Source organism: Melanerpes formicivorus, unplaced genomic scaffold (genome assembly GCF_026170545.1).
Source record: "Melanerpes formicivorus ecotype bairdi unplaced genomic scaffold, bMelFor1.0.p_v2 SCAF_27, whole genome shotgun sequence".
In the NCBI taxonomy this organism is placed as follows: domain Eukaryota; kingdom Metazoa; phylum Chordata; class Aves; order Piciformes; family Picidae; genus Melanerpes; species Melanerpes formicivorus.
In genome coordinates, this window is record NW_027142379.1 from 8,428,010 (window position 1) to 8,450,225 (window position 22,216).

Here is a 22,216-nt window from a genome sequence, read left to right on the forward strand (position 1 = left end):
ATTGAGACTGTGGACTACTCAGCCAAACCAAACCATCATTGCTGGCAGTGTTTGTACAGTGCAGAACACACAGATTCATAGACTGACTGAGTGCTACAGTCCTTTTGTCAAACCCTTTCTTCTCCAGCTGCCACAATCAAATGACATTCATAGAATGGTTTGGGTTGGAAGGGACCTCAAGGATCATCTAGTTCCAACCCCCCTGCCATGGGCAGGGACACCTTCCACTGGACCAGGTTGCTCAAGGCCTCATCCAATATGACCTTGAACACCCCCAGGGAAGGGGCATCCACAGCCTCCCTGGGCAACCTGTTCCAGTGTCTCATAACCCTCCCTGGAATAAAATCTTGTGCTGCAGGTAGAGTTCCTACACACCATGGAATGCTACTGCAACTGCTGCAAGCGTTCAGGCTAGAGATTCAATGATGCTTGTGCAGCAGCAGTGTGGCCCATCTGCAGTTTAGACACCAGCTTCTCCCTCAGAACTGTAAACCACTGTTCTTGGCCGTGAAAATGCCATCTCAGGCCAAAGATGCAATTTCTTATCCTTACTTTCAAGTTCTGTATCTTCCCAGGCAATGATGAATGAATCCCCATATGCTGAAACAGAGATGGTTTAGCACGGACCCGTAACTTTGCCTTCTCCTTTTCACAGTCATTCTGGGAAGAAAGGAAAAGACAGTGAAGTTTTATCTGAATACAAGAGAGAGACAAGCTAAGTTCCATTAAAGGTAGCTTCATTATCTAATTGAGGGTGTGGGTCCATCCTGAAATGAGCAACCTTTAGATCAGTCACCTGATTCCAAACCCATGGTTTCTAGACCTAAATTTGTAACTCCATTCGTGGTGCTGTGTGGATTTGAAGGCTCAGCCACCACTAAGTTAGGGATTTCTGCACTGTATGCCATCAATCACACCTCCAAGTAACAAAAAGGGACCTCAAAGCTAAAATGCATTGATTGAACTGCTTCTGGGAAATTTAATTGCAAGTCTGGGTCTTGATGCATCACTCCCAACACTGAGGTTTTGCTTCCTGAAAGGCAGACATTGGTATGCAAAATGTGGAACAACTGTGACTGTAAAACTCTGTCTGCTTTCCTGACTTCTGTTATTAGAAAGCCAGCAGAAGGTTATGAGAAGTGATAGTCCACAGAGGTGTGATGGGTTAACCCCCATCCTGGAAGCAAGGCAGGGAGGGCTTGTAAGAGCATTGCCCCTCCTTGCAGGGGGTTTTTCCCCCCTGGGAAACTAAATTAGTCTATTCCACTCCCCCTCCCTGCCCAGCAAGGCTATAGAAAGGAGGATACTGCAGCCATTAACTCTCTTGGGCCCTGCTTTTTGCCTGGATGAGGACTGCTGCTGGTTCCTCTGCTTCTCTGCTATGTGGTCCTCCCTGCTGCACCCACACCTTTGCAAAGGACTGGTTTTGTATTTCATATTTCTTTTTTTCCCCATCCATCCTTGTTCCTTACCCTTGTGAACCCTACCTGTTATTGTCACATATATATATGTGTGTGTGTATATATATATGTATATACATACACATATATATATACACACACACACACTGTTTAAAGAGACTTCTTTCACCTCTCTACTTCCAAGCCAAATCCAAATTATTTCTTGGTGGATTTGCTCCTTTCCCTTTCTTTTCCTCTCTATTGGGAAAGAGGAGGGGGGGAGTGGGGGAGGAATTCTCAGCCTGGCCCCCATCTGAGTTCCTAAGTCCCAGCTAAGGCTCAAACCACCACAAGGTTTACATATTCAAAGTTTTCTCTAGTGCTGCAGGGATGCCTACGTGACCAGCTGCAGGCAGATGTGAGCTTGTGAGATGTGAGCTGCCCATGTTCCAAGCTGATGGAGGGCAAAACAGCTCCGGTGTGGAAATCTGCATTTCCAAGTCCTGACACTCTAATGGCCTTAAGCACAGTGCCACTATGCAGGTCTGCAGCAGATCTTTTCCCACCACAGCCAGTCAGACGGGAGAGATGTCTATTCCACTTTTTATCCAGCAGAAAGAGTTGTGTCACCAAGACTGGCTGGGAATTCATTCTTTTCATACCTTCAGAGACATACTTACTGCATCCTTTTCTGGATTGCACACTTTAACCCAGAGCAGGTGGTCTATAAGCCAGTCTACAGGCTTATCTTTATAGAACATGAGAAAAAATTCCACTATGAGTGGCAAGTCTTCTGATTTGAACAATTTCCCTGCAAGCAAGAAAAGAAATTGCATATTCAGGTATTTCTATTGCTGTGCAAAGATCACCAGCTTTATGTTTGCTCCAGCCTTAACCTCTCCCTCAACAAGGCTGGTGAGAGGCCTTGAACACAAGCCCTATGAGGAGAGGCTGAGGGAGCTGGGATTGCTTAGCCTGGTAAAGAGGAGGCCCAGGGGAGACCTCATTGCTCTCTACAACTACCTAAAGGGTGGTGGTAGCCAGGAAGGGGTTGGTCTCTTCTCCCAGGCAACCAGCACCAGAACAAGAGGACACAGTCTCAAGCTGCACCAGGGGAAGTTTAGGCTGGAGGTGAGGAGAAAGTTCTTCACTGAGAGTCATTCATCATTGGAATGTGCTGCCCAGGGAGGTGGTGGAGTCACCATCACTGGAGGTGTACAAGAGGGGATTGGATGTGGCACTTGGTGCCATGGTTTAGTCATGGGGTCTGTGGTGACAGGTTGGACTTGATGATCTTTGAGGTCTCTTCCAACCTTAGTCATACTGTGATACATGGACAGAAATCTGATATTTAGTGAAAATGTCACACAGACTTCTGCTCTGGAGGGTTGCTCATCCCTCATGTTGCTGGGTTTTTGCAGAGGTGCCCATCCCATTCTTGGAGATATTCCCCCCTAGCCAACCAGCTGACTAAGAAAACCTGATGTTACACCCTACTCCCAACACAACCTGACAGTCACTTCTGTCAGTGTGTCAGATGAAGCAAAGTCTGAGCAACTCCTCACAACGCCAGACATGCAATTGCACTGCAATATTACACTGGGTAACTTTAATTTAAAGACCTAGATATGAAAAATCATAGAATGGCCTAGGTTGGAAAGGACCTCAAAATAGAATAGAATAGAATTTACCAGGTTGGAAAAGACCTTTGAGATCATCGAGTCCAACCTATCACCCAACACCATCTAATCAACTAAACCATGGCACCAAGCACCCCATCCAGTCTCTTCCTAAACACCTCCAGTGATGGTGACTCCACCACCTCCCTGGGCAGCACATTCCAATGGCCAATCTCTCTTTCTGTGAAGAACTTCTTCCTAACATCCAGCCTAAACCTCCCCTGGCACAGCTTGAGACTGTGTCCTCTTGTTCTGGTGCTGGTTGCCTGGGAGAAGAGATCTACTCCACCCTCTCCATCATGGGCAGAGACTCCTCTCAACTAGACTCAGCTGCTCAAGGCCTCGTACAGCTTGGCCTTCAACACTCCCCGAGAGGAGGCATCCACAACCTCCCTGGACAGCCTATCCCAGAGTCTCACCACCCTTGTATTGAAGAACTGCTTCCTAAGATCCAGTCTAAACCTGCTCTCCCTCAGCTTCAAACCATTTCCTCTTGTCCTGTCACCAGACACCCTTACAAAAAGTCCCTCTGCAGCCTTCCTGTAGGATCCCTTCAGGTGTTAGAAGACAGCTGTAAGGTCCCCCCTAGAGTCTTCTCTTCTCCAGGCTGAACAACCCCAGCTCCCTCAGCCTATCCTCATAGCAGTGGTGCTCCAGCCCTTGGTTTTCAACTACTATCACTGGTCATTCAGTTCTCTTGTTGTTTGCATTAGCAGATTTCCTTCTCTGACTGAACACTTAGAAGGTGTTACCACAATTAAATGGTATTAAACCCAGCAGGAAAAGCAAAACACTTTCAGTAGGAGCTTTCTTGAAGAACCAAGAAGTTTCAACATGGGAGTCCTTCCCTGCTTTGAAATGTAATTCTGAGTGAGACCTCCTTGATTTAAACAGCTTCAAACCCACTTGACCTTGCTGAGACCTTAACACTTACCAATAAATCCAAGCTGGGAGAACTCAAGAACCATCCACTCTTGGGACTGTTCAGAAGCAAAGGTTTTTATACTTTGAATGTAATCAGGTTTGGCTACAATATCATCTTCCAGCTGGGGAAAAGAGAAAAGCAACAGGAATAAAATAAAAAGGAAGACAAGTGGTGGTTTTATTGCTTGCAAAGGGGGTACTGATGTTGCTACATCTAATTGATAACTGCACTGTGTTCCACTTGGAGCTGGGGTTGTTCAGCCTGGAGAAGAGAAGCCTCTGGGGAGACCTAACAGTGGTTTTCCAATACCTGAAGGGGGCCTGCATGAAGGCTGCAGAGGAGCTGTTTACAAAGGCCTGGAGTGATAGGATGAGGGACAAAGGTTTGAAATTAGAGAAGAACAGATTTAGGCTGGAGGTTAGGAACAAGTTCTTTACCATGAGGTTGGTGGAACACTGGAATAGGTTACCCAGGGAGGTAGTTGAGGCCCCATCCTTGCAGATATTCAGAGTCAGGCTCGATAGGGCTCTGGGCAAGCTGATCTAATGGAGGCTGTCCCTGCTCACTGGAGAGGAATGGGACTAGATGACTTTTGGAGGTCCCTTCTAACCCAAACCACTCTATGATGGTGTTCCAAACTTGAGTGGATTGCTATTTAACTTCTACATTAATATCTGGTTTGGTATCATTATTTATTTGCAAGAGTGACAATAACCATCAGTGTTTCTCACTTCTGAGAAAGGAGGACTCCCTGCCTTAAAGGGAGCTCACTCTTTCAAAGAAAACATGAAATACAAAGACAGAGCTTAAGGAAGAAGATAGCAAATAGTTTGTACTGAAGTTGTATAAGCACTGATAGGCAGCAGGGGCAAATAACCTGAAAAGAAAGCAGATGTTTAGTTAAAAGCTCTGTAGAGTAGCCTGGGCAGACCTAAAATATGACAGAGAGGAAGTGTGGCTGGTTACTGAGACACTAATAGGAAACACCTTGTTTCAGGTATACTAGTCATGAAAGAAGGAAGGAGCTGTCAGTCACACTAATGGACATTGAACACAGAGCTTTCAAGGTGTCATAAAGGCTGACACTGAATACAGCAGCAGAGACAGATAAAAGATACTGGGCAAAGGAGACTGACATCCATCAAGGAAATGGGAAGGGCCTTGGCTGTGGTTTTGTATGGCTTTCAGAGAGGAATGGGGGCTCTGAAAAGCCAGAAGCTGTTCAAGTTACTAAGCTGAGGATAATGAGTCCCAACAAGTTTAGAGGCAAGGACACAAAGGAAATAAATAAACTAAACAATTAAGGAGTAATTCAGGGTGGGAATTCAGAATGGGTGCTATAAACACATGAGGAGGAGGAAGAGACTCTAAGCCTTCAGAAGAACGTTGTTGGGGTGCAGAGCATTGATACAGTTAATTTGATCTAACTGCTGTACTTCATTGGCCTTCATGCTTGTCTGGGGGTGCTGGAATCAGGTTCAGAAAGCAAAATAGGTAGAAAATTAATGCTATGGGAGAAAAAAAAACCCAAACACATTTCCTGCTGGTTTTGCATCCTCAGCTGAAGCAGTGCAGAGTCAGCAGCAAGAGCGTGAGAGAGCACACCCACAGATTTTAGCTGAATTTGGCCATCACTGCAAGTGCATAGCTGAGAGGGGAGAAATGCTTTGTCAGCAGTGAACCCAGGAGGAAGTAGAATGACGTCTGAAAGACAAGATGAAGAGATCTGGTTTGACCCTGTCAGCTTTTGCTGATGATAAGGTAACAAACAACAGATAGATAAAGATGAATGCATATGAACAGATTCTGAGGTCTGGGGGATTGAGTCGAGATGACAGAAGACAACAACAACAAAATCCACCTCAGAACATCAACTTACAAGAACTCTTACATAAATTTAAACAAGATAAGAAGATTATCCAGTATCTAGATAAAATGGCAGAAGAGAATCTGAGTTCAGATTGCTTCAGGTTGGAAGGAACCCTCCAAGGTAATTGTTGTCCTACCCCCCTGCAGTGAGCAGGCACACCTCCAGCAAGATGAGGCTGCCCAGGGCCATATCTTTGATTTGGAACATATCCAGGGATGGGGCCTCAACCATATCCCTGGGCAACCTGTTCCAGTGTTTCACCACTGTCACTGTAAAGAACTTCTTCGTTATGTCCAACCCAATTCTGCCCTGCTCCAGTTTCAAACCACTGCCCTTCGTTCTATCGCTACAAGCCCTTTGCAAACAGCCCTTCCCCAGCCTTCCTGGAGATCCCCTTCAGATATTGAAATGTCTCCCTGAGGCCTTCTCTTCTCCAGGCAAAACAGTCCAAATTCTTTCAGCCAGTCTTTGTAGGAGAGGTCCTCCATCCCTCTGAATCTGTCCAGAGAAGGGCAACGAGGCTGGGGAGAGGCCTCGAGCACAAGCCCTATGAGGAGAGACTGAGGGAGCTGGGGTTGCTTAGCCTGGAGAAGAGGAGGCTCAGGGGAGGAGACCTTATTGCTCTCTACAACTACCTGAAGGGAGGCTGTAGCCAGGAGGGGGTTGGTGTCTTCTCCCAGGCAACCAGTGCCAGAACAAGGGGACACAGCCTCAAGCTGTGCCAGGGAAACTTTAGGCTGGAGGTGAGGAGAAAGTTCTTCACCGAGTGAGTCATTCATCATTGGAATGTGCTGCCCAGGGACGTGGTGGAGTCACCGTCCCTGGAGGCGTTCAAGAGGGGATTGGACGTGGCACTTGGTGCCATGGTTTAGTCATGAGGTCTGTGGTGCCAGGTTGGACTTGATGATCTTTGAGGTCTCTTCCAACCTTGGTGATTCTGTGATTCTTCCTAAGATGCAGTCTAAGCCGCCTCTTCCCTCTCGTCCTGTCCACTAGACACCCTTATGGAAAGTCCCTTTCCAGCCTTCCTGTTATCATCTGTACAGAGTGCAAATAAGCACTAACTCAAGCCTGACTGGATGATTATTTTCAGCTCTTCTGGAGAAGTTAGGATCTGTACAAACCTGCAGTTTAACCTTGTCTGCAGTATGATTATCCTGTGTGTGTCTCCCTAGCTGTAAGGGCTTTTTGTTCATTGTGAACTGGACCTGTTACCTGGATCTACCACAGCTGCTCTGTCTTGCTGTACCCAGTGAAAACACATTAAACCCTGACTTCCTTAATCTAATCAAATAAGGGTTTCATGCTTCAGTTACCTTGTTATTCTCCCTCACAAATAACAGGACGATACAGATGGGCTTCATCAAGTAGTACCTGGCAGCAAGAGGTACTTAAGCACAGAAACATGTGGATGCTTGTGAAGAGCAAAGGGAAAACACACAGAAAACGAGGCCAGGCTGCTGTTTTTATTGAGGCCTTTGAAAGACATTAAAATTATCAAAGCTCATAATAACCAGTGCAGATGTATTGCAGCTACTTTATGATAATATGAACATACCTGTAAATAAAATGTTCCCCTGGGTTGGGCATATAGCATTAAAAAGCTATAATCCAAGTTCTGTTTAGTTCTCCACCTAAACACAAGCAGTAAATTCTGATAAGCTTTCCAGGGGTGTTGCAAGAGCTCTTTCCATAACCAAAGCAGTTTGTATGCTCTGCAAGTTTTTGTCTTCCCCCCCACAGTAAAATAGAAAGGTTGAGTATAAGTCATTATAAAGTGAATAAAAATGCCTCTAGAATCAATGCATTCATAAATATTTTGACTTCCCTATAAAAGTTAACATTAACTAAGCAGAATAAAAAACAACCCCAAATAATATCTGTAGCAGTGCAGCCTGAAACAAAAATGCCTGCCTTGAAGGTCTCTTCCAACCTGGTCTGGTCTATTCTATTCTATTCTGTTCTATATTCATCTCAAATGACTCACAAGATTCTACCCATGTTATGAACAGCAGAGATCAACCCAAAATAATTACAGATCAACAAATTAGGTGCTTTTACTCATGGACAGCATAGAAAACAGGCTGATAAACTTCATTTTCAGGTTGAAATGTGAACACAAGATTTTTCTCTACACAGTACAGCCTCTCATTTTACCAGGGGAGGAAGCTGATGCTTGACAATCAATGCTAAGAGGCTAGAATGGAATCTATCATTATTTAATTAACAGCAAGGTGTATTTCATTCACATCTAACCATATCTAAAACTTCAGTATGTAAATATGTTTATGCTTGGACAAATAACAGGGTTTATCTATAACCCAAATATTCATGCGTGAACACTCCTGCTCCAAATCTGCCTCTCTCTTGCTGCATTGCTGGGCTAGCTTCTGATAAATTAGTTGCTGTTGATGGAAAGAGTATTACTTTTTCCTCCAACAAACCCATTTTGTCAGGTTATAGTTTCTGTCTCAGTGAACTGGGGGCACATGAGGCAATGAAATGACCAGACAGGATATGTTATTAACAGTAGCATAAAAACAATCCCTCACCACCAGAAGTTAGGTCATTAGTTAAACCTACAGTAGTTACTAGTTAGCCAAGGGGCCACAAGGGCTTTCCCTTGTTTGTTCACAGAGCCTCTCCCTCATTTGTCACATAAAACATTTCCCTTTATGATCACATCATCTCTTCTCCATCTGGTTTAAAACCAGAGGGATGCCTAAAGTCAAGACCCAAAGGAGAAGCCTTGGCTCTCTCCCTGAAGCTGGCATGCAGCAGAGCTTTTCCCAAGATCCCCTTGTGTTACAGGGTTGGGGTTTGTTTGCTGGCTTTTTTGTATACTTGATGTCCACCAGTTCTGAAATGCAAGAGCATTACCAGCTCAAACAGTCTTGGCTTTTGCACTTTCCAACTCATAACAATAGAAGTTCTTAGGTTTGTACAGCTGTCTTACCTTACTCTGCCCTCTGAATCCCCAAATGTTTTCTTCAGGTTGGAAAGATCTGGATAGTAAGAAGCAGGAGGAGAAATAACTTCTAGGATCCCATTCTGGACTTCTATAGGGAAGCTGTGAACAGAAGTTTAGTGAGACCCCCTTCTTTAAAGAAGCCTTTGGAGGGTAACCACAGACAGCAGCTCACCAGAGCTAGGTCTGCTCCTCCAGAAGTGTCATTCACAATTCCAGCAAAGAAGACTCAGTGACACAGATTATAAATCAGGAAGCAAGAAGGGGTCTTTGACAACCATCAGAATAGGCTGGACTATAACTCAAAGTTTCAGAAAACACTGAGAAGTGTCTTTCAAATCCTGCCCCTCATAATCCTGAGATGCTTGCCAGAATGCAGCAATTCACAACCAGTATGGCTGGACCCAAGGATTTTAAGGGTCCTTCCCAACTTAAGTGATCCTAGAATTCTGCTACAGCATTAATACAAAACTTGAGAGCTCTCCTGTAGTCATTTTGAAGAAGAAGAAAGGCTGTTTCACTTCAGATACTGGCCAAAGAGTTCTGTCTGAGTAAGCAATTCACAAATGAGTACTGCAGCACAACGCAGCCAGATGTGCTTTAGGGCTTCTGGCCTTATCTGTTCTCTGACTGTTGGCTACACCATATCATTTCTTAGAAAGCACTCTACCAATGGGTGGTTTTCCCTGTTTAATTTAGTAGCTGTTCCTCCCAACCTGCTATAAGGTTTTTAAGGTGTACATGGTGCTGTAAATATCTGTGGGAAAGAATTGTTAAGAGCAAGGAAAACTGCACTGGGAACCAAACCTTCACTTCATAGCTCTTACACAGCAAAGAATGCTCATCTCATGTAACCCAAAAGAGTTATTTAAACATTATAAATATAGTCCCATTGCTGTCCAGTGTCCATTGCCTTCACAACACAGAGGCAAATGTGGAAACAAAGACACCTGAATGCAGATTACACTGCAGGCTGGGAAGTCAGTGGGGACTGAATAGAAGTATCCTCAGGTGCCCTGAACTGCATCATTAATTTCACGGAGAAAAGGCTTAGGCTCAGGTAAATATTTATCACAGACTTAAGCTGAGAGCTTGCCTGATGAGTTAAAACATGTTTGTGAAATAGGAAAAGGACAATAAGTTGGTAGATTTCTTTCTGTTCTGAATGTCAGTGTGCTATGATACACATACTAAGAATGCTCCTTAGCCTGATTTCCTAGCAGTACCAGTTCACTATGGTAGAGCTGCCATAAAAGCTCAAAAGGTGCTCACTCTCTGCTGGGTGTTTCACCCCATGGGACTTACCTGCTTTTAACACTTTCTGCAACACTGGTAACATATTCTGCATCCACCTAAAGGGAAAAAAAAGGGGGCATTTCATTTCAAGTCACCTCCTTTTGTGCTAAGAAACATTCTGTAGGGAGCATTTATAAGCAAACACTTCATTTTTGTCCTGCAGTTCTCTCCAAACAAAATCAGAATGTTATAGCAGCATTTCAGGTCTTTTCCAAACTTGTTGATTCTGTGATTTCACTAAAGGACAGTACAGGGTTTTCAGGCCAACTGAACTTTAAGTGTAGTTGAAAGTAGAACTGAACTAGCTCCAGCTCTGGTTTCTGCATTTTGTTCTTCTCACTGCTTCTGCAGGAGGAGTTCAAGCCAGTTTCTGCACAAAATTCTGTTCCACAGCTTTCAGCTATGCCAGAAGTCCAACCTGTCACCCAACACCTCATGACTAACTAAGCCATGGCTTCAAGTGCCATATCCAATCCCCTCTTGAACACCTCCAGGGACAGTGACTCTACCACCTCCCTGGGCAGCATATTCCAATGGCTAACAACTCTCTCAGTGAAGAACTTCCTCCTCACCTCAAGTCTAAACTTCCCCTGGCACACATTGAGACTGTGTCCTCTTGTTCTGGTACAGGTTGCCTGGGAGAAGAGACCAACCCCCTCCTGGCTACAACCTCCCTTCAGGTAGTTGTAGAGGGCAATGAGGTCTCCCCTGAGCCTCCTCTTCTCCAGGCTAAACAATCCCAGCTCCCTCAGCCTCTCCTCACAGGGCTGTGCTCCAGACCTCCCCCCAGCCTCATTGCCCTTCTCTGGACACATTCAAGTGTCTCAATGTCCTTCCTAAGCTGAGGAGCCCAGAACTGGACACAGTACTCAAGATGCAGCCTAACCAATGCAGAGTACAGGGGCACAATGACCTCCCTGCTCCTGCTGGCCACACTATTCCTAATGCAGGCCAGGATGCCACTGGCCCTCTTGGCCACCTGGGCACACTGCTGGGCACACTGCTAGCTCATCACTACAAGGGCTCCTCATTAGCAACAGCAATTGACAAGTAAGTTCAGCTCCTGAAAATTATGCTGAAGAGGAACTACAGCCAGCAAAATTGGGCCTGTCTGCTCATTGTTGTGATCCAAAGAGAAAAGTGGAAGGCCTGAACTTTTGTTTGACTGTGCTACAGCTGCAGAGACTGCTCTAAGTGATGACTTATCTGGGAAAAAGCAAGCTGTAACTGTGAATTAATGCATGTATGAAACTTAAGGTTGTTCATGGAAGGATAAAGAAACATGAAAAAGAAATATGAAGTCTGAAGAGCTGCAGCCTTTTTACCTGCAAGTAACTACCATTAGCTAACTCCCTTCTGCAGCTTTTTTCCCAATGAATGAGAAAAAGTAAAATAACCTTTACTATTTTACCTTGAGCACTGTTTACTTTCCCAAACATGGAACCCTTCAAGTCTCTGAACAGTTTTCTTTGTCATAAGCAATGCCAATACACATGCAGAAGACAAAGCTCCAGCATGTCAAGGTGCTTGGCAAGACATATGATACCAAAGCAGCAGAGAAATAATCTGAACTTTTGTTAGACTGAAGTTTACTTTTCTCAGGTTCCATGGAGCTTTCCTGGGGAGGATTTACATGTAATTCTTCAAGTAGAATACTTTCAAAGGTAAATAGTGGGTTCATATGGTTTTGTTTGAAAATATAACAGGACTTTTTACCCTTCAACCACCTGAGGTTCAGAGGGTTTTGCACACAGGAACACTGAGGCACTAACTCCTCACAATCCCCTCCAGCCCTGAAGAAATCCCTCCCAAAGGCACAGCTGACAGTATTTTGTAGCCTCTCTTAGAGCTCCAGATTGCCTTTTGTATCAGCATGCTGCCCTTCTACACACAAACTTACCTCTGCTACAAAGATGATTATCAAGCAGTCATTCTGCTGCTCTTCAGAAAGGTCATACAGAAGGGAATGCAGGGTGTTGATCAGGTAGTCTTGTTTCTGCCTTTTCACAGTAGGAATACCCATCACCAGTGAGACTGCAAAGAAAGTCCACAAGCCAGGTCATTTTAAGGCAGCTACAAGGAAACTGAAATCACTTTTTTGTTTTGGTTTAAGGAGACCATGAGATTTGGTGACAGTCAATAGCCCTACAGCACTGTGACAGCATTTGCTTTACTACCTGGAAGAAGAGATACTGCAGCTAAGTTCAAGTCAGAAACATCTCTGTCTGTGATACAAGCACCAGATGTACATTGTCTACACTGTCAGCATTTGAGAACTTGGAGATACTACTACCTCTGGCAAACACACTGGTATCTGTTACTGACTTCCAAAAGTGGGTAGGGTAAAATCAGTGCTTGCACTTGGTATGAAGATGGAGATCTGAGTAGTAGGAGCTAAACCAACCCTGCTTTACTGAGCAGGTTCCCAAAGCTCTGTGTTTCTCCAAAAGGAGTCCCACTCAAAAATCTTTCTCAGCAGTTTATGAACCAATGGCTTTGATGTAATCAGTAAGAGAAAGAAAGGAACTTGGATGTTCCTGTTAAGATGACAGGAACTGAAACTATCTCTGGCGAAGACTCCACTGGCAGCAAATTTGAGTTGTATTAACATCATTAGGTTATAAGCAGGACATTTCCTTTTCCATTGGTGTGGGCACTATCTAAATCAGTGACTTACTACAGCTCAGTAAACCTGTGGAATTTTTAGTCCTTGCAGATGATTCCTTATTCACCAAAACCTTGTGAGGCTGGTAAGGAAGCAGCATATTTTAGAACAGAAGAGAATAAACCAGGTTGGAAGAGACCTTTGAGATCATCAAGTCCAACCTATCATGCAGCACCATCTAATCAACTAAACCATGCAAACAAGCACCCCAGCCAGTCTCCTCCTAAACACCTCCAATGATGGTGACTCCACCACCTCCCTGGGCAGCACATTCCAATGGCCAATCTCTCTGTCTATGAAGAACTTCTTCCTAACATCCTGCCTAAACCTCCCCTGGTGCAACTTGAGACTGTGTCCTCTTGTTCTGGTGCTGGCTGCCTGGGAGAAGAGACCAACGCCCCCCAGCTACAACCACCCTTCAGGAAGCTGTAGACAGCAATAAGGTCTCCCCTGAGCTTCCTCTTCTCCAGGCTAAGCAACCCCAGCTCTTTCAGCCTCTCCTCACAGGGCTGTGCTCCAAACCCCTCCCCAGCTTTGTTGCCCTTCTCTGGACACCTTCCAGCAACTCAACATCTTTCCTAAACTGAGGGGCCCAGAACTGGACACAGGACTCAAGGTGTGGCCTAACCAGTGCTGAGGACAGGGGCAGAATGACCTCCCTGCTCCTGCTGGCCACACTGCTCCTGATCCAGGCCAGGATGCCATTGGCCTTCTTGGCCAGCTGGACACACTGCTGGCTCATGCTCATACACTGCTGGCTCACGTTCATTTTGAAGGAAAGGAGTAGGTGCCACTAGTGACTTGCCCCAGGATGTGCCAGGGTCAGCTGATAATTGCCAAAATCGCAGTGTTCCTTCCCAGCACACAACCTGCTAAAGCCCTGGGGGTTTGTTTGGTTTTATACACTGAAGGGCAACCTGTACTTGTGAAACTGCACTCCTGCTATTGTGATTTTCATGTGCAAACAAAGGAAAACTAAACATGGAGCTTTCTTTTATCACCTAATCCTTTATTTCCTTTGTTTGGTTTGGAATTTGGCTTTGTTGTGGTTTTTTGGGGTGTTGGTTGGATGGTTGGTTGTTTTTTCCTGCTAGTGAATGCACCTGGTCTCTTGAGGGGGCTTTGGTTGTCATTTGCCTGACAGCCTCTGGCCTTTTGCAAACTGGCACTGATCTAAAGGCACTCCAGCACTAGACCACATTGCTACAACTACATCAACTACTGAGAAAACTGTAGCAAGCTAGCCATTATCATGGGCCTGGCTAAGTTGGTTTCTTAGTTAAAAGTGCTGCCCATGTTTCTTTATATTAAAGCACCCTCAAGGAAAGTCAAAATTTCCAACCCAGCAAAATAGTTGCCTAGTTCCTTGTGTGCTTTCAGCTTCTCAATGTTTGTTTTACCTAGCACATGACAGGAGATGAATTAACTTTTATCATCTCTACTACAGTTCATAGAATCATAGAATCAACAAGGTTGGAAAAGACCTCAAAGATCATCAAGTCCAACCTGTCACCCAACACCTCATGACTAACTAAGCCATGGCTTCAAGTGCCACGTCCAATCCCCTCTTGAACACCTCCAAGGATGGTGACTCCACCACCTCCCTGAGCAGCACATTCCAATGGCTAACAACTCTCTCTGTGAAGAACTTTCTCCTCACCTCCAGCCTAAACTTCCCCTGGTGCAGTTTGAGACTGTGTCCTCTTGTTCTGGTGCAGGTTGTCTGGGAGAAGAGACCAACCCCCTCCTGGCTACAACCTCCCTTCAGGTAGTTGTAGACAGCAATAAGGTCTCCCCTGAGCCTCCTCTTTCCACTGGAATTGATTTTGATTTGTGCAAGTGTCAGCTGATTTCTTATATGGATGAAAAAGCTACATTGATTATTAGTATATGAAGATTTATTAGTATGCTTTAAATGATCACATCACCTTTGGATTTGCTTCAAGCCAGGAAACTGGATGCATTACAAATTCTCTTTGGCTTCCACATTCATACTAATTTTGTGGGGGGGAAATGTCAGCTAATGCATCTTATCCACAGGACTAGAAGACAAACCCCCCCAAAATATTTGCTTTCACTTATGACTACTTTTTGTTGATATTTGAAAAGCTTTATCAGGATACTTTGGGGTAAAGACTTTAACCTGAGATGGATGTGGAAAAATGCTTTTGCTGTCCCCATTAGAATCATAGAATTGTTGGGGTTGGAAGGGACCTCAAGGATCATCTAGTTCCAACCCCCCTGCCATGGGCAGGGACACCTCACACTACAGCAGGTTGCTCAGAACCACATCCAGCCTGCCCTTAAAAACCTCCAGGAATGGGGCTTCTACCACCTCCCTGGGCAACCTGTGCCAGTCTCTCACCACCCTGATGGGGAAGACATCCAATCTGAATCTATCAATTTCTTTTTTTTTTTCCCCATTTCCCCCCAGTCCTATCACTCCCTGACACCCTAAAAAGTCCCTCCCCAGCTTTCTTACAGTCCCCTTTCAGATCCTGGAAGGCCACAATTTAGTCTCCTCGGAGCCTTCTCTTCTCCAGACTGAACAGCCCCAACTCCCTCAGTCTGTCCTCATAGCAGAGCAGCTCCAGCCCTCTGCTCATCCTCATGGCCCTTCCCTGGACACCTTCCAGCACCTCCAGATCCTTCCTGTAACAGGAATTTATTCTGTGTGACAACACTATAAAGATTAGGGAGAAAACCCACTCCAACCTGGGGAGTATGCTTCACTGCTAGAACTTAACAGAAAACGCCAACATACTTAACATGAAACACATGGAAAATAGGAGACAAACTTTATTTCCTACCTCCAGTTCTCTGTTGCCCCAAAACAACATTTGGGAAAATGCCATCTTCATATTCCTGAAGGTGAGGTAGGTAGTAGTTTATGTTTGTAAGATGCACAGGGAGTTTTCTAGTGAGGTTTAACTCTTTCCACTTCATATCATCTGCAAGAAACAGCAAACCCAAACAGACATGAAAAATACATGACAAAGGCAGCACTGAAGCCTATTATTGCAGCTGATTTCCTCCACTGGACAGGAGCAGTTTACCCCACACAACTTACCTCCCTCAGGAGTGATTTTATGTCACATATATTACCTTCCTGTGGCAATAAACTGAGAAACACCCAGTACAACACCTCCACCCAGGCAACGGTGCAGAGCTCCCAGCCTGAGTGTCCTGGGAGCTCCACCTGCATTTCCCCATGGCCTGAACAGCTGCAGGACTGAGCCATCTTGAAACACAACAAGCAGCCATTTTAAAAGCTGCAGGGGGAAAAAATGGTTGGCCTTTTTGCACAGTTGGCAAGAAACTTGCCACTAAAAGAAACACAGATTCCTTAATTAATAAGTAATAACTAATAATTATCACATGAGGTGTTGGGTGACAGGTTGGACTTGATGATCTTTGAGGTCTCTTCCAACCTTATTGATTCTATGATAGCTTTCTTAATTACTTAAATGTAATGCAAGGTGGTTTTCAGGCCTCAAACCTAAGTTCCCAGGTTATACAAAATCCTATGGCAAAAAGGACAAGCAGATTGGTCATTAGGAACTGTGAAACTAAAGAAAGTAGTAGTCAGAAATAGGCAATGTTTATTTTTTTACTAGCTTAAAATAAGGATGAAAGCAATCAGAACATTTACTCATGTTGAAATAACTCAAGGGTGACCTTATGACAATATGTTTTGTGGGCTTTTCTGTTTTAAATAATCCAGCATCTCAACATCTTTCCTAAACTGAGGAGCCCAGAACTGGACACAGGACTCAAGGTGTGGCCTAACCAGTGCTGAGGACAGGGGCAGAATGACCTCCCTGCTCCTGCTGGCCACACTGTTCATGATCCAGGCCAGGATGCCACTGGCCTTCACAAGTCCGTGTTGCTTTTTCCATCCCAGTTGGTCTTGAGCACAAGCCCTGTGAGGAGAGGCTGAGGGAGCTGGGATTGCTTAGCCTTAGGGATAGGAGGCTCAGGGGTGACCTCATTGGTCTCTACAACTACCTGAAAGGTGGTTGTAGCCAGGTAAGGGGTTGGTCTCTTCTCCCAGGCAACCAGCACCAGAACAAGAAGACACAGTCTCAAGCTGCACCAGGGGAGGTGTGGGCTGGATGTTAGGAAAAAGTTCTCCATAGAAAGAGAGATTGGCCTTTGGAATGTGCTGCCCAGGGAGGTGGTGGAGTCACCATCGCTGGAGGTTTTTAGGAAGAGACTGGATGGGGTGCTTGGTGCCATGGTTTAGTTGATGAGATGGTGTTGGGTGATAGGTTGGACTCGATGATCTCAAAGGTCTCTTCCAACCTGGTTAATTCTCTTCTGTTCTAAGATACCCATGGGGTTAGAGGTGATCTGCACCACGGCATTTTCAAGAAGGTGTTTGAATGGATTAAAATGGAGACTCAATGAAGAACAGCAAATGGACTTCCTGGTATTTATGAAAATTCTTCAAACAAACCTGGAGACCACTGCAGGCTTTATTTACTACTTGTTTGAAGGCTTAAATCTTGCTTTCCTGACATGGGCATGCAGCTCTCATACTAGAACTTTGTCATTCTGTTACTGAATTTTTCTATACTAGCTACCTACAATGAGTAGGGCTTCTGCCCCTGAAGAATAATAAAGATCCTTTAAGTGTAGCTGAAGCAATTCATACTTCAGTAGGTGCCTCCTCCAGACACTTTGTCAGGGCTCACTTTGAACTGGCAGCACAGAACAGTTCTATCCATACAAACCTGTCTGATTTATTGTCAAGGGCATCCTTCTTGCAAGCATCCATTTAATTTCATCCAGGGCATCACTCAGTTCAAGTGATCTTTTTTTGTATTCCTTTTCAGCATGCAAGAGTCTTTGCTGAACTTCCAGGAATTTGCTTTGGTACATGTCAGAGTCATTTCCTGCAATGAGAAGAGAATTCCTCTTCAAACAGGTGAATTACATGATGGAATAAAGAGCAGGCTTAAGAATAGGAGAGAGTCTGGAAGAAGAGGTGACCAGAAGGGTATAAACAATAATAAGAGTGGCTGCACAAAGTTTAATCATGGAATGATGAAGTGTGGAAGTGGATTAGAGGAAGAGTTTAGGGAGCAGAGCTGAGATAAAGGCTTGCAATTGAAAACAAAAGCAAGAATATCACACCCTCAATAAGGAAAAAGTCAGTGACAGACTTGAAGCTGGAAAGGAAAGTGCTAGCCAAGAGAGCCAGCAACGTGTTTCACTAAGTGACAAGTATCAGTGCCCCCTGTCACACTGAAGAGTGTAGTTCTGTAATGACTTATCTTTTGGATTTAAAACACTCTTGAGATTAAAATACAGCTATTGAGGGAGTTACTCTTCACCTGTGAGTTAAAAAGTGCCTGAACTGTATGAAGAATTATTACTGAAGATGGTTACTTGAACTCCTGGATATATTGAATTAGATAACAACTGAAACTCTGCCCTGGATTGAAGGACACCTTCGTAACACATAGCCCACCTTGGATGAAACACCCTACAATCACACTGATATGAGAAACCCTCTACTCTGACACCTCTGCTGTTCCACAAAGCATGCTCAGATACTGTCAAGGTGATGTTTACAGAAGATCCATCATGAGCCATCAAGCCACAGAGCTAGAACCCCCAAACAAGCTGCATTACTGGAAGCCCTCAGGAAGATCCCTTTGGTAACTGCCACCTAGGAATGCACTTCCTGGCTTTATGCTTTTCTTTCACAGCTGTGTCCCCAATGCCATAATCCTCCAGCTTTTTGCTTTACAATGTATGCAAATAAAATGGAAACAGAAAGTTTAAGCTGATTTAGGTGACTGACAGCCATTAATAACACTGTTTTCAAAGCAAGAAACTGAGTCCAAATAGAGCAATGATACACATAAACACAGTGAAGATTTATAGAACCATAGAATCAATAAGGTTGGAAAAGACCTCAAAGATCATCAAGTCCAACCTGTCACCCAACACCTCATGGCTACTAAACCATCTAGCAGTTCCAAGACAAACTCAGAGGTATGAGGTAAAAGTACAATAATGGATGTGCATTTGTCTTTAAATTCTAATTGCTTTTACTGGGAGTTAGCATCAAGCACCAGGGAAAAGTGGAGGTTCCAGCTGCAGTAGTTCCACATACTCCTGGGAAAATGCAGACAATGCAGATCAAGCCCACAATCTTAGGACAAATACACATTATCACAGGATGCAACTTACTGCTTCTGGGAAGGGAATGACTTGCTGGAACGTGTCCAGAGAAGGGCAACAAAGCTGGGGAGGGGGTTTGGAGCACAGCCCTGTGAAGAGCACTGAACTTTTTGTATTGTGCTGTGCAGTAAGGCTCTGCCACGAGCAGTATTTAGAATAGAATAGATCAGACCAGACCAGGTTGGAAAAGATCTTTGAGATCATTGAGTCCAACCTATCATCCAACACCATCTCATCAACTAAACCATGGCACCAAGCACCCCAGCCAGTCTCCTCCTAAACACCTCCAGTGATGGTGACTCCACCACCTCCCTGGGCAGCACATTCCAATGGCCAATCTCTCTTTCTATGAAGAACTTCTTCCTAACCTCCAGCCTAAACCATTCCCTGGCGCAGCTTGAGACTGTGTCCTCTTGTTCTGGTGCTGGTTGCCTGGGAGAAGAGACCAGCCCCCCCGGCTACAACCTCCCTTCAGGTAGTTGTAGAGAGCAATAAGGTCTCCCCTGAGCCTCCTCTTCTCCAGGCTAAGCAACCCCAGCTCCCTCAGCCTCTTCTCACAGGGCTGTGCTCCAAACCCCTCCTCCCCAGCTTTATTGCCCTTCTCTGGACACATTCCAGCAACTCAACCTCCTTCCTAAACTGAGGGGTCCAGAACTGGACCCAGGACTCAAGGTGTGGCCTAACCAGTGCAGTGTACAGGGGCAGAATGACCTCCCTGCTCCTGCTGGCCACACTGTTCCTGATCCAGGCCAGGATGCCATTGGCTTTCTTGGCCACCTGGGCACACTGCAGGCTCCTGTTCAGCCTACCATCAACCAGTACCCCCAGGTCCCTCTCTGCCTGCTACCAATAAAATTGTAGCAAGCAAAGAAGATAAAGTTAGAAGCATGACGAAACTAAATAAATGTTTAAATGGTCATTAAATTTAAATGGGTTTGTGTTGGGTGTGTTTGGGAAGCATTGCTCTTGAAGCATCTAAGCATCCACACAGAACTAAACCAGCTGCTTGCACGGAGGGAAGCAGGCAGGGCATTTGCACAAACACAGCTCAGGCTGATAAGGAGGGAGAGGAGAAGGGAGGTTGGGCTGGATCGTGACACGCTGTTCCCAGCCAAAGCTTGGCAGACTGTTCACTACACATTGTCATATATACATACTTATGGCTACTGTAATTCCAAGGTGGCCACACTTCAATGGTTTAGCATGCAACCTTGTGTGATCTCCTAAGTAGATACATCTAGGTGACTTTCTGTACTGGAAACTGAAAGTGCCTAGAAAGGACACTGGTATTAATAGTCTAAAAGCCAACCCGTTCTTTCTTGTAGCACCACACACACACACAGACACACACAGACCCCTATTACCACCAATGTTTCCAGGTTTATTAATGATTGATTGCTGGCACTGCCTTAACAGCTGTGAAACAAATCATTGCTATCTCCTCCTGGAATTCAACGAAAAAGGAAATCACAGAATCACAGAATCACCAAGGTTGGCAGAGACCTCAAAGATCATCAAGTCCAACCTGTCACCCATGACCTCATGACTGCTAAACCAGGGCACCAAGTGCCATGTCCAGTCCCCTGTTACATCTCTAAGGAGGATGAAAAATGTTCAGAAGCAGGGACAGAGTACAAGCAGCAGAACAGCAATGAATTTTCATTTCTGATGTTGAAAGCATTTGTTAATGTGACTTTTGCTCTTGCCTGTCATTGGTGGGGGATTGTTATCAACTATTGGCAGCGACTTAGATGCTCTGTTTTGAACTGCAATGCCAGTAACCCCTTGGCATGCATCAAGAACAGTGTGGTCAGCAGGAGCAGGGAAGTCATTGTGCCCCTGTACCTAGCACTGGCTAGGCCACACCCTGAGTACTGTGTCCAGTTCTGGGACCCCCAATTCAAGAAGGACATTGAGACTCCTGACCGTGTCCAGAGAAGGGCAACAAGGCTGGGGAGAGGTTGGACTTGATGATCTTTGAGGTCCCTTCCAGCCTTGGTGATTCTGTGATTCAAAATAAAACTGGGAGTCACAGAAAACAAGGAAGAAAATACCCCACAGCCCAGCAGTAACTTCTGTTCCTATTTCTTGATTGCAAGCTACACTCTATATTGTACCTAAATACACTTGCTTTCAGAAACTGAATTTGGGTTAATGCCCTCTTTAAAAGAGAACTATCTGAGCACACTCACTTCAAGAGATCTTGTCATACTCCACGCTTGGAACCACTGCTGTCTGTTCAGGTTAATGAAGCATATGAAACCACTGAGGCATGCTTTGCACTAATAGCTGTGGCTGTTTGCTATCCTCCTGCAACTGATCTAAAATACAGGGGATTGTTCAGCTGGGATTGTTTAGCCTGGAGAAGAGGAGGCTCAGGGGAGACCTTATTGCTGTCTACAACTACCTGAAGGGAGGCTGTAGCCAGGTGGGGGCTGGTCTCTTCTCCCAGGCAACCAGCACCAGAACAAGAGGACACAGTCTCAAGCTGCACCAGGGGAAGTTTAGCCTCTAGGTGAGGAGAATGGTCTTCACTGAGAGAGTTGTTAGCCATTGGAATATGCTGCCCAGGGAGGTGGTGGAGTCCCCATCCCTGGAGGTGTTCAAAAAGGGATTGGATGTGGCACTTGGTGCCGCGGTTTAGTAGCCATGAGGTCTTGGGTGCCAGGTTGGACTTGATGATCTTTGAGGTCTTTTCCAACCTTGTTGATTCTATGATTCTATGATACAGAGACTTTTCTACATCTTATTACATACTTTGCAAGCTTGGGTTTTGTTCCCTCAGAATAAGGGGGCGGTGGGGGAGTGGTGAAGGAGGAATCCCCCAGCCAATGTCTCTGCTTAGTTCAGAACAGCCAGTTCTTAGGCAAACAGATTCAGTGCTATGCTGAAGTGTTAAGTATACTTAAGTACCTTTCCAGGTAAGGATGCCTTCCTGGATTTCTGCATGACTATAGCATCATGACACAGAATTATTTCTACCTCCCAACAGGTTAGAGACAGCCAAAAATACTACCATGAAGCCAGAAGCCCCTGCAGCTGCACTGGGTACATTCACCCATCATGCTTAATGTCCATCAGAACTGGGGTAGCTCCAATTGCAGGGCTTTAAGCACAGGACACAGTTTGTCTTGATGCATACCTTCAGTCTGCAGGAGCCTCTGAAGCCAGTGCTGAGGCTGGTTTGTTTTACTCAGTTGAAAAAGAGAAGGGCAAGT

At 45.1% G+C, this 22,216-nt stretch overlaps 1 protein-coding gene across 6 annotated transcripts in view; it reads right to left on the reverse strand.

Moving 5' to 3' along the window:
* The window catches only part of MGAT4D (MGAT4 family member D), a 63,356-nt gene that overhangs the window by 9,446 nt on the left and 31,694 nt on the right, over nucleotides 1-22,216 (reverse strand). For all 6 annotated transcript variants that reach the window (XM_068154031.1, XM_068154033.1, XM_068154030.1 and 3 more), the window contains 9 exons: nucleotides 17,540-17,701; nucleotides 15,614-15,754; nucleotides 12,039-12,172; nucleotides 10,148-10,194; nucleotides 8,831-8,944; nucleotides 7,433-7,508; nucleotides 4,014-4,125; nucleotides 2,081-2,211; nucleotides 553-660 (listed from right to left, as the gene is read on the reverse strand). In XM_068154031.1, the coding sequence (XP_068010132.1) occupies nucleotides 553-660; nucleotides 2,081-2,211; nucleotides 4,014-4,125; nucleotides 7,433-7,508; nucleotides 8,831-8,944; nucleotides 10,148-10,194; nucleotides 12,039-12,172; nucleotides 15,614-15,754; nucleotides 17,540-17,687 (1,011 nt within the window). In that variant the 5' untranslated portion in view covers nucleotides 17,688-17,701. The remainder of the gene's footprint in view (nucleotides 1-552; nucleotides 661-2,080; nucleotides 2,212-4,013; nucleotides 4,126-7,432; nucleotides 7,509-8,830; nucleotides 8,945-10,147; nucleotides 10,195-12,038; nucleotides 12,173-15,613; nucleotides 15,755-17,539; nucleotides 17,702-22,216) is intronic.